The 16,468-nt window shown below is 46.0% G+C and overlaps 1 protein-coding gene across 2 annotated transcripts in view; it reads left to right on the top strand.

Annotated features, from left to right (window-relative positions):
- Positions 1-471: 471 nt before the first annotated feature.
- Positions 472-16,468, top strand: part of ZCCHC7 (zinc finger CCHC-type containing 7) — a 115,214-nt gene continuing 99,217 nt past the window's right edge. Inside the window, exons 1-4 of one of the 2 annotated variants that reach the window (XM_075740097.1) lie at positions 472-526; positions 1,429-1,468; positions 4,098-4,213; positions 7,576-8,271. In XM_075740097.1, the coding sequence (XP_075596212.1) occupies positions 7,599-8,271 (673 nt within the window). In that variant the 5' untranslated portion in view covers positions 472-526; positions 1,429-1,468; positions 4,098-4,213; positions 7,576-7,598. Of the gene's footprint in view, positions 531-1,428; positions 1,469-4,097; positions 4,214-7,575; positions 8,272-16,468 lie in introns of both variants that reach the window. The other variant, XM_075740098.1, reaches the window with a different exon arrangement.

The following is a 16,468-nucleotide window of genomic DNA, read 5'->3' as shown; positions in this document are numbered from 1 at the left end:
CGCGGGCGGGAGGCGGGCAGCGCAGGCGGGAGGCGGGCAGCGCAGGCGGGAGGCGGGCAGCCCGGGCGGGAGGCGGGCAGCCCGGGCGGGCGGCGGGCAGCGCAGGCGGGAGGCGGGCAGCCCGGGCGGGCGGCGGGCAGCGCGGGCGGGAGGCGGGCAGCCCGGGCGGGCGGCGCGCAGCCCGGGCGGGAGGCGGGCAGCCCCGCGGCCGCCGCCCCAGAGCCCCGCTCCCCCCCGGCCCGAGCCCGGCCCCGCCCCCCGCCCCTGCTCCCGGGCCGGCCGCGCCTCGCGCCTCACCGCAACCCCCTAGCGGCCGGCATGGGCTCCCGGAAGCCTCGCCCCGCCCACTGCTCGGGGGCGGGGCCCAGGCGGCGGCGGGGCCGGGGCGAGGCGCGGAGGGGCGGGGCGAGGCGCTCGCGATCGCGTGACGGCAGAGGCGCCGTGGGCGTGGCCGGAAGCACGCGGCCGGTGGGGCGGGGCGCGGGCGCCGCCACTTCCTGCTCGGCGTGTCCCGGTGCGGCCGGCAGTGAGTACGCGAGTGGTGCCGCCACCGCCCGCCCCGTCCGCCCTCCCGTCCCGTCCCGTCCCGTCCCGTCCCGCCCCGCCCCGCCCAGCCCAACCTTCCCGCGCGGCCCCCGGCGGGTCCGCGCTCCCTCACCGGCAGGGCCGCCTGCCTGCTCCTCTCCCCGGCGGGCACCGGCCCGGCCCCTGGCCCTTCTACCCGCTGCTACCCCCGCGCCCGGCCGGCGCCCGCCGAGCCCCTCCGCCTCCCCGTGAAGGCCGCTCTGCTTCATCCCCGCGGTGCGGAGCCGCGCCTGGCCCACCCCCCACCCCCCACCCCCCGCCGCCGTGCCCGCGGCAGTCTCCGCCTGGGTGCCCGTCCCGGTGCGGCCTGCCCCGGCGGCCCGGCCTGCCTCCGCTGGTTCGGCCTTTTCCTCTCGGACCGGTGTAACCGCGTCCAGCGGCGGTCCCCGAGCGCGGAGTGCGGCGTCCGTGCTTGTCCGCCTGCCCCGCGGTTACCGGGGGCGGCGTGAGGAGGTGGCCGGGCCCAGCCTCCAGAGCTCCGTGCCATTAAACAGATGTGCGAGTCACTGCAGTAGTGTCCGTGTTTGTCTCCGGCGGCAGCGTGTCCCGTGCGGCGTGACGGGGTTCGGTGCTCTGACGCCGGCGTGGTGGCAGCGGGAGCCCGCAGAGCTGGGCCGCCGGCGGCCTGCCGCCGAGCTGGCTCCTCGTTCTCCCCCGCTGGCTGCTCGGGATGCTCGGGATTTGTGTTCGGTTCACATTCGGCCTTGATCTAAGGAAAAGCAAATCTGTTAATTTGAGGGTGTTTGCACAGTTACTGTCAAACGCAACTCTGAAAATTGCTAAGGGGGGGAAAAATCTTCCAAAAGGCTTGAAGTGAACTTCGAATGTTTTGTTATTTTCCAGGGTTTGTGTGTGGAAGATAGATTCCTGTGATCTCCTGAAGGTATAGCTTGTCACTAGAAAAACATTTATCTCTTCTCCAAAGCTGTTCTTCTTTACACTTATTTGCACTGTGTTTAAAGAAAGTATAGGAAAGAAACATTTTCTCAAACACATAGCACATTGACATAAGAATGAGTTTTACATCTCAGCATTGAGCAACACAAGTTATCCTTGGAAGAACCAAGGTTTAGACAAAGTTTAGCCAACAATAACTACTAGCAAACATCAGCACTAGATCAGCTTTGTGGTGCTGTCTACCTTTTTCTTGGTTACTTGAAGCTGAGACGATAGGTGCAGCACGTACTTGTCAGGGTTTGCTTCATGAAAACCAAGAGGGGGGCTGCCCTGGAATCTACCTCATGATGCATTTACACGTGTCGCTGTGAGGGTATTTCTGCTCTTGATTGAGCATGTCGGAGCAGGGAGCTGCTCTCGTTGTCTAACGGCTGCACATCTCACCCTGGGTGGCAAATGAAAATTGTTTCTTTCTCACCTGCTTTGAGTGCAGCTTGGTTGTTCCCGTAAGCCAAAACAAGATCTGTGTTATGTTTGGTACAGAAACGCAATACAGGTGAAGCAAAAAAACTGTCTCCTCACATTCACCTCTGATAAGAAACATATATTCTTGGGTGGTTTGTTTTTTTAAAAAAACAACATTCAGATTTGACATTTGCATACTTTTTTAGGGTAGCAAGAAGAACAAAGATGTGATTTTCATTTTGGTGCTGCACTTCATAACAATTAATAATTTTGATTGCTTATCTCTCCCAAAAAAGAGGTATGCAACTTCTGCTGAAGAGTACAAAAGCAGTTACAGCAGCCGAAACAAAAGGTTTCATTTAACTGCATTTGACCATCTAAGTTGTCAATCAATTTCATGTTGATTGTACCTGTGCAGTATCTTAGCAGTCTGAAGTACTAGGCAGTTAGTTTATCACAAATATGACTAAAGAGAAAACTGAGAAAAGGTGTAGTCTGCACACAGCTATAAAGTCTGTTGATGTCTCTGATGTACAGAAAGTATCAATCAGATTGAGAAAGTTTTAGAAAGTTGTTGGTAATTTCCTCAACAGTTCTTCCTTTTCCATTTTATTGTTGTTCCTATCTGTAACAGTCAGATGATAGGGCTATGCCTTGTCTTTACCTCCTGAGACAGCAAAGAATACATTCGTTGCTGTTATTTTCAATGCAGCCTTTGCTGTAAAGTGTTAGATTTGACATTATGGCACAGATCACACAGAGAGCAAGAAAAATAGGGAAATACTTGGATTTCACTGATGATTTGTGGTAGGAATAGTACACTTGTCTGGAAAGTAATATTTGCAAAGGATGAAAAAGTAATCTTTTTTGCAATTTTTTTTATTTGTTCGTTTGAGAGATTTTCCTTTTAAGAGATCTCAACATTGGAAGTTAAGCAGAATGCATATTGCAAATGGCAATGGGAAGAGGGAAAAAGGTTATTATGTGAACTCAGAGAGATTTTAGGAGTTGAAAAAGTAAGAGCAGCAGAAGTAATGAAGTTAAGCAGAGGAAAGAAGGTACGTGAAGCAGGAATGGCATGGGAAGGACTGACCTGGGCATCTTACTGCCGCTTCTGCAAAGCCCCTTCTGCCCGTATCTTACACCTGAGTGTCCCAAACTGCTTCAGAATTTTGGCTGAGGAAGTAGCTGCCTGCATGCAACTTGAAAATTGCTGTGGGTGTTCTGATTAACTTGTTTGTGCTTTTTCTCCCTGCCGGCAAATCACTTGTCAGCATCTCCCTTCTGACTGCAGTGTGTTGCTGCCAGCTTTTGTTACTTTATCAAGTGGAGGATGTTGGGGTTTTTAATGGACTAGATGAACAGTGCTGGCAAATTATCCCCTGCCATTTCTAACTATAGCCGTCTGGACTTGTGTTCAGAAATGGTTAAAAGAAATTCAGCTAGCTGTGATCTTATAATTTCATTTTAACATGTCACCCTTAATCTGAACTGTTCTTACTTGGGGCCTACCAGAGAGGCAGTCAGGTACTTTTGAGGAAAGTTGTGCTCTGGCTTCAGGTAGGAATGGGATTCCTCTTGATGAAGGGACAGGGTTCTCCCGTGGCCTAGAGTTTGATGGTTTGGGTTTGTTTTTGGTTTTTTTAAAAAGGCAGATGAGTTCCAAATTGTGGTGCGTCAGTGTGTTATGCCCTCTGCAGCCCGTATTATGTACCAAGTCGGCTAGTCTGTGCAGGGCTTTTATTTTTAATGTGGCTTTCACACTTCAGACATCAGGGATGTGTTTGTCACAGTCTAGCTGGTAGCTAAAAGGGCAGTTGCCCGTAGTCTAAACCTTTCACTGGTGAAAGGAAATCTAAATTGCTGAAGGCTAGCAGTCAGATAGGTCTTTCTCTGTTTGAGTATCAGAATTGTTAGAGTAAGACACTGCTTCACTTTGGCAATCTGAAAAACAGCAAAACTTTGTCGAGCTCCTCTTCCCTTGCCTAGAGGCAGTGGTTTTGTCTGTGCCAGACACCTGAAACGGGACTTTCTCACTCTGTGATGAAGTGGGGCATAGCTATTGGCTGAGTTTGAGGATGGTGAACAGTGGAACTAGATATCTTCAGACTGTGTTGTGATGCTGATGTTTGATGTTTCTTGTCTCCCAGTGGCATGCCATACATGCTGACCAAGAGAAAGAGCCCTTTGTTGTTCCAGTCGTGCGTGGACCTGAGAGGAGGAGGAGCCGTTGTTTGACCTGAACTTCTAGGGAGGATAGATCAGAGTAAGTGTAGTGCCATGCTGCCTCTTCTTACTCTTGCCTTTGTCATGAAGTGCCCATGAGGCAGCTCCTTGGGCTCTCTTTGACACTTATGATCCAGCAGTCTTGTTTAGCTGCATGTTTTCAGCAATGGTCTTGTACTTCCTTTGCGTAACTTTACCCAGTGGGTGACAGAAGTGGAAGGAAAGAGCGCTTGAATTAAGTTGGCTTTTCGAGTATCACTAAAATTGCAGCATGCTTCAGGGGGATTCTTTAACTTCCTACATTTCCAAAGGTCTCTTTTCTCATGTCCGGTAACCACGGATTAATATTGTAAATGTGCTTGATTGGAGCTAGCTCTGCTTTTATTCTCACCCCATGAATGGTAACAGGCTGAGACCTGTTTGAAAGGGTCAACCCACGCAAAGTTGAGAGAAGTGTTTGAGTGCTTCATTTGGTCTGTCAGATGCTTTTCTGCCTTATTTTTTTTACTACTCAAAACCATTTAGGTGACCAGTGTTTTACTTTTTTCCTCCTATCTATGGTTTCCAAACCTAAATACTGGTATAAAATAGGTTTATTGTGTCTATTGCTACCAAGTTCTGATTCTTTCATATTTTATCATAACAGATATTATATTTGCCTAGGTACCCGGATGAGAGAAGCAGAGTCTAGCAGATACAGATACAGTCCATGTTATTCTCAGGTTATTGCTGCATGCATTGTGCTGCTAAGCAAAGCTCTGTGTTGGCAGGTGTAAAAGTTTCCAGGAGGTTACAGTCACCATGTGGACAGCAGAGCTTTTAAAACAGATTCTGTAACCTCCACTTGTTAAATTTTAGGACTGTATTTGTAGGTTAGAAACCAACTTGAGTGTATTGGGAAATAGTGGAGCTGAGCACATGCATGGCTGGTGGGGTTCTGATGGTCTTTGGATGTGATCCAAAGCGATGACTGAAGTGACTTCTTTAGCTGTGCAGGTGAGATTGAGTGATGTATGCTGATCTACTGGAAGCCTAAACAGGAAAGAGTAGAGCATATGGATTGTCAGTAGGCATTGTATTTTTCTGCTTGTTTGCTCATGTTTTATGTGGGTTTGCTTTGTTTATTTTTGTGGAAAAGTGTTTTCCTCCTTAGTTTGACTTCTGGTATAAGAGGAATATGAATGAAGTCAAAACTATTATGATCAGGGAAGGACTCTTGCCAGGTGTGCGCAGAAAGCTGTAACAATAAGAGCCTTTGGGTTCTTTAAATACCATCATTGCACAAATTACTTCTGTACAAAGCTCCTGAATCTAAATTTTCATTCTTGTGTATCAGTACGTGGATTTAAACAATACCATGCAACTTCCTTCCACAACTAAAAAACTGAACTCCATCTGACAGTTTTCATGTCTAAAGCTCATTGGCTTCCTTAGGACTAACTGTAACACAGAACTAAAGATAGACTTTTCGGAGAAAGTATTCCCTTTCCTCTCTTCCATGCATGATGTGGTCATGTAAATGAAATAAGGCATCCTGTGAATTAGGCAAAGTACCTTCGGAATGTCTCTGGATTTCCAGTCTTGCTGGGGAGTAGGCAGTGAACTCTAGAGACACTTGCCATTGGGTGGGGATCACAGGATAGTTAGGGTTGGAAGGAACCTTTGGTGATTGTCTCATCCAACTCCCTTGACTCCAAGCAGGGTGACCTACAGCAGTTTGCTCAGGGCCGTGTCCAGCTTGGTTTTGAACATCTTCATGGATGGAAGCTCCACAGACTTTCTGGGCAGCAGAGTAAAAAAGAGCCTTTTCTTACGTTTACGTGGAATTTCCTGTATTTTACTTTTTGTGTCTGTTGCCTTTCATCATGTTGCTGGACACTACTTGGAAGAGCTTGGCTCTGTCTTATTTACTGCCCCCTATCAGGTGTTTATGTACATTGATAAGATCCCCCTGAGCCTCCTCTTCTCGAGGATGAGCAGTCCCAGCTGACTCAGCCTGGCCTTATGTGACAGGTGCTCCAACCCCTTAATCATTTTAGTGGCCCTTTGCCGCACTCGCCCCAGGACATCCATCTTTTCTAGTACTGGCAAGCCCAGAGCTGTACCAGCATGCCAGATGTGGTCCCATGAGCACTGACTAGAGCAAAGGGATAATTTCCCTAACCCTGATGGTGATGATCTCGAGGATCCCAGGATGACTTTTGTCCCAGAAGTGTACTGGCTTGTGGTAAACTTGTCTCATCCCCAGGTCCTTTTTTGCAAGGCTGCTTTCCAGGCAGCAGGTCCCCAGCCTGTCTCCTTCCCAGGTGCAGGACTTGGCATTTACCTGGGCTGACCTTCATGAGGATCCTCTCTGCCCACTTCTCCAGCCCGTTGAGGTACCTCTGAATGCCAGCACAACCATCTGGTCTATCAACCACTCCTCCCAATTTTGCATCATCTGCAAACTTGGTGAGGGTGCACTTTGTCCCATGAGCCAGATCTTACAGCTATTTGTTTAAAAAGCAGTATTGCTGAGTACATGAGAAGGGAAATTGAGGTTTAGTCCTAGATCCACCACCATTAAGGGCTGTAGATAATTATTGCTTAACTGGTAGCAGCACAGAGATGTCATAGCTAACATTGAGCTGGGCAGCTGAGTTTGCAGGTATGTCTTCCTCAGGTCTAAAAGCACTGTAGTTGCATTTTCATGGCATTTGAACTCAGTTTGTAAATGTCGATGGGACAATGTGACATGCTAGTTTGTATGAAGGCTGCAGATTTGTATACTACCTTTACTAATCTTTTTTTTTTTTATGCTGCCTTCAGACCTGAGCTTGTGCAGAGCGTGTCTGGGTGCTACTGTGTCATAGCCCTAGCACTTCTCGTCATAGGGTTAAATGCTGAAGTGCCAGTTCAGGTGGCTCTGCAGCCCAGGTGTAGATGGGCTGCAAGTTATTTCTGTCAAATATTGCTGAATGTTCTTTCCCTGCCTTTTTAGGTACGTATGTTACTTAGTAAAACAAGTTGCAAAGTACCCAGAATTAACACTTATTGGTGGAATGATCGAAACTCAGATTCAGACACTCATTTGGCTCCCGATCCATGCAGGTACCCTGGTTTGGAACTCAGGATGGAGAGGAGCTGTGGAAGCTGAGAGCACATTAAGTGCAACTTTCAGAAGCCAAAGTAGTTGAGGTTAAAGTAGTAGTTAAGATTAAACCAGATGCACCCTGAAATAGCTTTTGCTATTATGGATTTGAGCATTGATTGTTGTAGCTGTTAAGTCTGTTCAGTTTTATCTTTGTACACAGAGCTCTATGACTAACCCTAGCAATTTTGGCAAGACCAAAGGTATCATTTGAAAGATGGTTTGGGGCATACATTTATGATCGTTCTGATAGAACCTTTCATTTTTTGCAGATACAGACTATTTGCTTTCCAGAATGTTTGTTGGATATGAAAACGCTGAGGATACTGAAGTCTGTGAAGATGAACTTTATCATGAGGAGTCATCCAGTGAGCAGAGCATCGATAGTGAGGTGGAATTCCATCTTTACAGCCAGATCCACTATTCCCAAAATCTTGGAGAAATCAGCACGCTGGAAACAGATGAAGAAGCTGATGTTGCAGGAGTCACGGGTCACAGTTCAGTTCCTACTGAGAAACAGTATGAAGACAAGAAAATCACTGATTTCATTGATCGTGGTGCTCAGCTTCCAGATGATCCTGAGATCATCATCTTGTCTGATACACCAGATGAAGACAGTGTTTACAAAAGCAAAGCAAAGAAGTCAACAAGCTCTTTAGCTCAAGGTAAAACACGTAACCATCCGGTATGTTCCACACCAAATCACGCCAGTGCTGCTGGATGTAATACCCTGTGTCCTGCTGGATCAGGCACAGACATTTCAAGGCAAAGGAAAAGCACTAGTTGGAAGCTTAACCCAGTTGGTTCTGCTGGAGCTCATGCCATCCAAGACGTGTTGGTAATAGATGATAGCTCAGAGGAGGAGAGCTTGATATCTGACAGTGATAATGTCGAGAGTTGGATGCTTTTGGGAGCCGGTGCAGATGACAGGGATGAAGATATAATGTTGAACCTTGAGGGCTGTGAAGGTTAGTACTTTTTTAAATACCTTCTTTATTCTTCTGTATGTGGAAGGATTTGTCCGCAATGATACTGATGTCAATGTCTGAAAAGAAAGATAAACAGAAAGCAAATTGGAGTGCATAATGAGGGGTGCCAAGCTGTGATGAAGGAAATAGTCGTTCATTTATACCATTTCAGTACCATTATTTCAGTAATGTCATATATGGAAAGACAGCATTTTTGTTGGTATAGACCTAGACGTAATTTCAGAGCAATTCATGTTGTGAACTTTCCAACTTTCCCGTATATTTTGTACTCCTAAGAGCATATAAGAAGTTGCAGGGGAGCAGGGGGAAGGAGGGTGAAATAAAGAGGGAATACAACAATCTTTTATTGTTAAACAAAGTAAGTAGGGAAAAAAAAACAGTTTGAGGACTAAAGACATAAAGAAAATCTGAAGTAGGAACTGTGTAACAATAAAAAGTTTGCTGAAAAGTGCTGCAGGGTAGGAGAGTAATGAGTGCTGATAACCCAGGGAGCACGGCCATTCCTCTTGTCGTGCGATGAGATTTCTGCCCCCCCGCTTGTCTGCCTTGCCTCATTGCCCCTCGGTGGAGCAGACACCAGCGCTTGTTACGGCTTTGCTGTATGCTGTTCCAGAGAAGTTACCACTTAGGAAAGGGGTGAACTGTGACAGGAGAGGGCAAGGAATGGAGAGCAGACCTGCAGGGCTGGTTCCCCTTCCAGAAGCAGATTCTGTAGCCGCTCCTTCAGGAGTCTGGCAGCTTCATCTAAAATTTACTGTAACTTCTTGTATGGATTCTGCACTGATTAACTCAGAGAGATGCCCAACCGCTAAGACTAACATCTAGCATTTTGGTATTTTGCAAAACATTCTTTGATGTTACTATGCAGAAAGTTAGTAAATATGATGGTTAGTGCTACAGATTTTAGATACGTGCTTGTAATAATCATACTATGTAATACATACCCTGTCACCAGCAACTGAAAACTCTTAGACAATCAGCCATGCTTTTGTCTTGCCCACCAGTTTCCCGAAGCAGAAAGATCATTTCCCGAACAGCGTCCCCTGCCAGTCCAAGAGAAAACACTCCCTGCAGAAGCGCTGCTGCAGTGGCAAGGCTGTCCGGATCAGCTGCAGCACTGGGGACCTTTGCAAAACTTTTTCTTTTTTTCTTTCTCCCCATTAAAAAAAAAAAAAGTATACCATAATTTTACTTGGTGCATATGTAAATGAAGTGGGTTTGGGTGCAGGGAAATGAAATGTTCTGCAGCATGGATCTGCAGGCTGATAGCAGTGAGGTTTTTCCTTGGGATAGCTGTGTAAACGGTGCTGCTATTCACATGCTGCTACTCAGCTGCTTGAGAGGGGAGAGCTGAGAATTTGTCTTTACCCTCTTTTCTGGTAAAACACTTGTTTCTTGCCCATAAACATTCGATAGCTTTTTGGTTAGAGTTTTTCTTGTGTATGTTTTTGCATAGCTATCCATAGTCCATTGCTAAACAGACTGTAGTGTGCCCTCGATCTCAGATGGCTGGTTAAAGTCGCCAGTGTGGTTGCCCAGGCCTCAGAGATTTAAGAAATGATTTCTCTATTCCCAGCACGATGCCAGAAGAGTGGCAGAGCATTCAGTTGCCATGCCAGAAACCCAGAGAACCACATTGTATTTGGAATTTTTGTAATTTTTTTCTCCCTATAAATCTTTTAAAATGCAGTTTCTAAGCCTTAGCTTAAAGTTACTAAATTTCATTAATACCTTTCTTCTTATATTTTCATATCCTGTCCTTTTGTATGAAACTGGAGCTAAGTAGCTTGTTTTTTTCTTAAATTACTCTGCCTGTTGGGGAGCAAATGTTTGGTGCCATGCGGTGACTGCTGTACCAGCAATGCAGTCTGTGCATAGCACAGTTAATGCATTTTCTGGGTAACATCTATTTTTCTCATAACTGCTGGGCAGGCAAATGACCTGGACTTAGGTTTCTTTTGTTCAGTTTACTCTGTATATCTCCTTGGATTTACGTATCAAAATTGCTGATGGTAGCACTAAAGATTACCAAAAAACCCCAGAACATAGAAAAATGTTTAAACAGTGGTTGAGACTTTAAACATATTTGAAAATAATATTCCCAAAATTACATGTACACATTTGGGGAAACATTCTGTAATTAATTTATTGGAATGATTATGCTTACTAGGTGTAACATGAAAATGAAAATTCATGTCTTCATTCTTTGTGCTCTTCTAACAAAGGTGTGCCAGTGCTAACCGAGAGAGGCTTTTAAAAATCAGTACAGGAGGTTAATATCAGGAAACAGTTTTGCTAACTTATGGTATGTTTTCGTAACAAACGTAGTAATGTTTCTTATTCAGATATACGTTTATAGATGTTGACAATAAGCAAACCACATTCAAAGCAGGTAAGGGGAGCAGGATTTTCCTGTGCTGTGTAAACTTGTCATACTCTTCAGAACTAAGATGGTTTCATTTAATGTACACGATGTAAACATTTTTTGAGCTGCTCGAACGGGAAGTCAAAGACAGTCACACAAGAGGCTCATAAATATAACTGCTCTACTCTGATTTTTATTCTCAAAGCTACGTCAGAACCTCCTCAAAACCCCTTCTTGCGCCTTGCCTCACACCAGTAGTGGTTTTGCCAACAGCAGCCTCGTGCCTGGAGGTGTGGGACGTACGGAACGTGCATCTGGCACGCGGAGCCGTGGGGGAGCAGGCGCTAGTTGTACACGCGCATTTCTGTCCATTTTAGCTGTTGCCTTTCTACGTATTTACAGCTTTGCAGAAAGCCCTAACCTTTTGCGTTTTCTTCCGACTGTGAACAAGTTCGTGATGGCCCGTTTGACGCTGCGGTACGTGCTGGGCAGAGCAGCGGCCCGACACAGGCATGGACCTGAGGTGCAGAGGGTACTGCAGGGCTGGGCTCTGTCACACCCCGGTTCTCGACCGCCTCCCAGGTTCCAGTGAATGTTATTCAGGTAGCTCCGGTGTGTTAAAGTTTGGTTCAGCTGCTCTATTTCCAGTACGTATGGTGATGGGGATGCAAAGACGCAGGCTTAAAATGAATTGATGGTGTATGTATGTGTGTATGTAATAGAGAGCCAAAACAGCATCAGAATAGTTTTAGGGGACAAAAGCCATAAATCTTCCTAATGTAACTATAACTTGTTTATTGAGCTTATGCAGCATTGTATCTCCAGTTCTATAGCCTATAAAGGACTCCTTTGCTGAAACGTAAACATAAACATTTTAAATCCGATGGAAGAAATGCTTTTAAAAAATATGTGTTTTGGCAGATTATCCCCTCAAAGATATTCTCTGCTAATTCATTTAAATTATTTTGAGACATGCACAGTTCTGTTTTCAGGGTGTCTAAAGAGCGAGATCAAGTATTTAGGTGGCTACAAAGTATGTAAATTACTATTTTAGAGCTTGCAGTATCAGTAAGGATGGACGTGGAGTGTAGTGACTGGTGAAGCCTTGCCCTGTCCCTTCTCCCCCAAAACTGCCTGTGACTGTAAATGGGATAGACCTCCCGTGACAGTGTCGTGGTGTGTCTAGCGTCCAGTTTGCTTCACATTAAAAAAGGACCTGAAACATGAGCAATTCTCGGACTATGAGAGTAGCCGGTGGCGTCAGTCAATTGTTGAGTCTGTTTTCATGTCTGAGCCCCAGAAATAGAGATGCGAGGTTCCACTGGAGTCAGAAATAATTCCTCAAGGAAAGGAATTAGGCATATCTCCTTATTCCGTAAATTCTTCTACATCTTGCTTGCCCTGCTCTTGTCTGACAGCCCTATTCTTTTTAATATTCTGCATAAAAAAATAACACTTTCTTGATAGCTCCAGTGCAGAGAGTTTTCTCCCCATGTGGCCTTCTAGCTTCAGTCACCACCGTCTGCTGTGACAGAACGAGAGATCCCTTTGCCTTGGGAAATGAGCTCTGGTTCCTGATGGCAAATCAAGATTCACCTGTACCTTCTGCCTTCAGTTGACATCTTGAAAGTTATGGCTGGTCTGCAAACACTGCTGTTCAGTACACAGCTGAAAACTTTTCCTCCCTTTCTGCCCTCTTTCCAAACAGCTTTAGATGCCTTCCACTTCTTGTTTTTGCTTGTCTAATACCACGTTCAGCAAAACTGTGTTTGTCCCCATATTTCTGTAAAATCCATGTTTTTGTCATGCATCTGGTTGGTTTCTCAGCAAATACAGTTGATCGGTAACCTTTCATATTTCGGATATGAAGATGGGCGCTGGCTTTCTTGCATCCCACAGAGGAATATCAGGGAAGGCACCGCGTCTGCAGTGACTCTGTCCTTCCATACTCTGACTTTGTTTTTCTGTGGGGAGATTGTGCGTAGCTTGGAAGCGAAGCAGGCACTTGAATTACAGACGGCCAAGCTGAAAGACAAGACCGCGTACCTCTGTGTGTTACTTGTCCCCACCTGGTCATCTGTGCTGCTGCTGCTGCTGCTGCTTGTCACTTTACAAAAAAGGGTCCTACCCGCTTCACGTGGCATTTAAAAAATCGGTAATTCAGCAAATCTAGGTCTTTGGTATGATTTACCTGATTTTTTTAAACACTTAGAGTGCAGAAGAAAGTGTACAAAGAGAATCATTACAAACTGTAGTGTGTACTAAATGTACTGACTTCATTTTTAGTGTCGGAGAGCTTCCAGGTCTTTGAAGGAGGGTTTTCCCCTCCCACCCCTTTCCTCTACTTTGCAATAAGAGTATATATGATAAGAACGTTAATCTCCTGTAGTTGGAAGTCTTTCATCCATTCTTTCATTAAAAGCTTCCCTTTAACATATTTCCTCTCCCATGTATAGCTGCAGTCCTAATCTCTGCTTTTTTTTTTTTTTTTTTCCCTTACGGCTTTTGGAAAGACAGCTTTCAAAGCTGCAGCATTGATGTCCGGCCACTAAGGGGTACAAAAAACAATTTTATCTTTTCCTTGTTTCATCCTTTGCCCACCCAGTACCTTCCTCGGAGACAATGGGCTACTGCAATTGCTCTCTGGGCTTGGCAGGTTTGTGGAGTGCAGTGCGTGTGGTTGTTTTTGAATCCAAAGTTTTTATATAACAGCCCATGCGTACTTTGCTGGCTTCCCAGAGAGACAATGGTTGTTTCCTTCTCTGTTCTGATTTTTTTCTTATTAGCACAGTAGCAAGGCTTTTACAAGAGGGTCACTAGAGATACTACTTCTGGCACAAGAAGTTGCTTTTAAAATAACAGCCACTGGATATCGGTCCACCCTAGTAACGAGGGTTACGTTCAAATGCACTTCATGGTCATTGCTCCACAGCCTCGTCGGAAGCCGTGGTGCAGCCTCATCGCAGCTCTGGCCACGTTTTCCTGACGCTTGCAGGCCGTGACACGGCACGCGATAGTTTGAGCGATTCCTGTGTGTGCTGCTCGGCGTGGTGCTGCTCGGGGGGTCCCCGGGGTCCCTCCCACCACCAGCAGCAGCCCCCAGACCAGGGACCGGCTCAGCTTCTGTTGGGGTGCAGTGCCTGTTTACCTGGAGCTCCCTCCAGCCCTGGGGCACAAAGAGGCCCTGTACCACTGTGCTTCCATTGAAGCATCTCCTTCCACGACTGTGCAGAAGCCGTACTTGGTGTAGCTTTGGCTCTGGTGGTAACCCCAGACAAACGAAGAGCAGGAATCACAAAACTTAGCTGAGGCTTACGGGGTGTTACAAGATATTTTTAAATCTGTTTATCACGTGATCTTCTAGCTATCTGAATAGATGAAGTAATTTTTGTGTTTCCTCACAGGTTGACTTCTGGAGTTTGGTAAAATACGAGTATTTTTAAACTTTGGTGTTGACAGTAGTTAAGAAAGGAAGCCAGCATTCAAGGGGTAAATTATTGCACTTGAGGCACGGGATTTTATGTCCACTTTTGCTCTTGCTGTCCTGTAAAACTGCCCTGCAAAAAAAGAAATAGTGAACATAAAGTGTGAGCTAGTGTTTCGAAAGCAGTTTTTTTCGGCTTTCCATTTTGGCATCCATTCCCATCTTGTTTTCCAGGTCTACAGGTCTTTCTATGCGTTGATTTTTATCCTTAGTAATCAAGTCTCTCGTTTAGTCAAAGAAACCATAATAAAAGTACATCTGTAAAATGAAAAAGGAAAAAAGAAAAGGATTTGAGCATTTAGTGTCTCAAATCATAAAAAAAAAAAGTGCTTAAAATGAAAAAAAGGAATTTGAAAGCATTTTAATTTTGCCTCTTCCCTAAAAAATAGTGTGGGAAGGAGTTTTCTATTCAGCAGCAGTAACTGCAGCATATGGAGTCAGAATATAAATATCAGTCTCTGATAAATTTAGCTTATTGTTTTATCTCTGTCAACTGTGCTCAAAAAGGAAATACACTTTGTTAACTACCAGTGTTTTAAATGGCTTCTTCTAGATGTATGACTTAATTTTCTCTTAACTCTGTGCAGTACTACAGAAACTATTCAAAAATCTGACTACTTCTGTATTTTTTTTCTCTCTGTGCTCTTATTCAAATCCCTCAGTGTATTTTTAAACGGTGAAAAGGTGCAAGCTTATTTCTAAAATGACAAAAAAGTACAGGAAGTTGTGCTTTTTTCCTTACGTCTTGCCTTGACAGGGAATTTTGAACACAACCTTTGCAATATATAGTATGTTTTTGTTCCAGAGTCTTGATATTTGTAGCACCAACTTAATTTTTCTACAGAAATGTCTACAATAAATTTTTCATTCTGTTAGGTCACAGAAAAACTATTTAAAGAGCCATACTTCCCTGTACTTTTTTGGATGCCTAAGTTGTGGAATTGCTGAATTAAATTTCTGCAAGGGCTGCTTTCAAAAGTAAAAAAAGATGTCTTGGTGAAAATTAGTTTAGCAATTAAAATATTTTTATCATTGATACCTAATGGTATCATGGCATTTCTCAAAAGCAGCAGGATTTACTGATGTGGTCCGTGTACGAGTTTCGATGTAAAACCAAACCCCCGAACAGCCAGGGTTTATCTCTTGGCCGTTCTGCGTGGCAGCTCTCTGCACGCTGCTGCACGCAGACGGCGGCGGCTCCGCTCGCTGCTGCCTCCTCTTGAGGCCGGGGAGGCTGGTGGGACGCCGCACGTCGTGGCTGTGGCCATGTCACGACGCTGGTGGCTCCGCGTCCCCTCCGAGGGGTCACCTCGGCCCCCACTGAAGCTGTCCTGTCACCCGCAGCACGGCGTCCCCTCCGGGAGGGGTCGGCCGACGGAACCGCAGGCGGGAAAGGCATCCGGGTGTAAAATTAACGTTTGTCTGGGAGCAGCCTGTACTGGGAGCGATGGTAAGCCAGGCACGTGGGGCTGCACTGTCTGTCGCCTGCTGCGAAGCTCAGGGATGGAGGGTCTCCCAGATGGGGGTGGGAGCCCGCGGTCCCCGGTCTTGCCCTGGCTGTGCCCTTGCCCACGCTGGGGCCCTGCCAACAGCCCGCTGCTGTCCCAAAAGTGGGATCGTTTACCCGGCGTGCGGTACGCCAATAGACACACAGAGCAGAGGTATTTTATTTATTTCACGTCTGCGCAGAGATGGGTGCTGCCTTTGTGGAATTACCAGCTGGTTCCCTGATGGCCGCAGCCCTGCCCGTGGCCCCCCGGTCACGTCCCTCCTGAGCAGAGCCTGGGGGCTGGGGGCTGCACGCTTGCTCCCCCTCAGAAGGACAAACCGACGCAGTGGTGCCAGGTCATGCCGGCCGCGTGTGAGTGGAGGCTGATGTCACCCAGTTCGGTGTTTGTGTATGCATCGCTGAAACCCCTCACCGGCTTGCTTTCCTCAGAACTGCGCCCTGCTGAACGCTCGGGCTTTTCTTGCGATTTCGGGGGTTTTCTTCCTGCTTGTGTTTGCTAGAACCTGAACGTTACTTAAATATAGTAGGAGTGTTTTTGTGCATGAGTTACTATAGCAGAATGCACCCCGGAGCGGTAATAAGCAGTGGGAATCCACCCACCATTTGGAAGATACAGCACATGCATATGGATATTTTGATTAAATAAAAAAACTTAATCTTCTTTACCGTGTAATGTGGATACACTCAAATCTCTTGATTATTTAAGAAAAAAAAATTAATAAAACTAATAAAGTTCCTTTGCAAGTCTGAAGAGATGTAGACTAAGTACACCTGCAACCTGAGCAGGCCCTTTTATCTGTACAGATTTCTCTGCTAT

The sequence above is a fragment of the Balearica regulorum genome, chromosome Z (assembly GCF_011004875.1).
Source record: "Balearica regulorum gibbericeps isolate bBalReg1 chromosome Z, bBalReg1.pri, whole genome shotgun sequence".
Taxonomy (NCBI): Eukaryota; Metazoa; Chordata; class Aves; order Gruiformes; family Gruidae; genus Balearica; species Balearica regulorum.
Note: the sequence above shows the minus strand (reverse complement) of the source record. Positions and strands in the feature narration are given on the sequence as shown.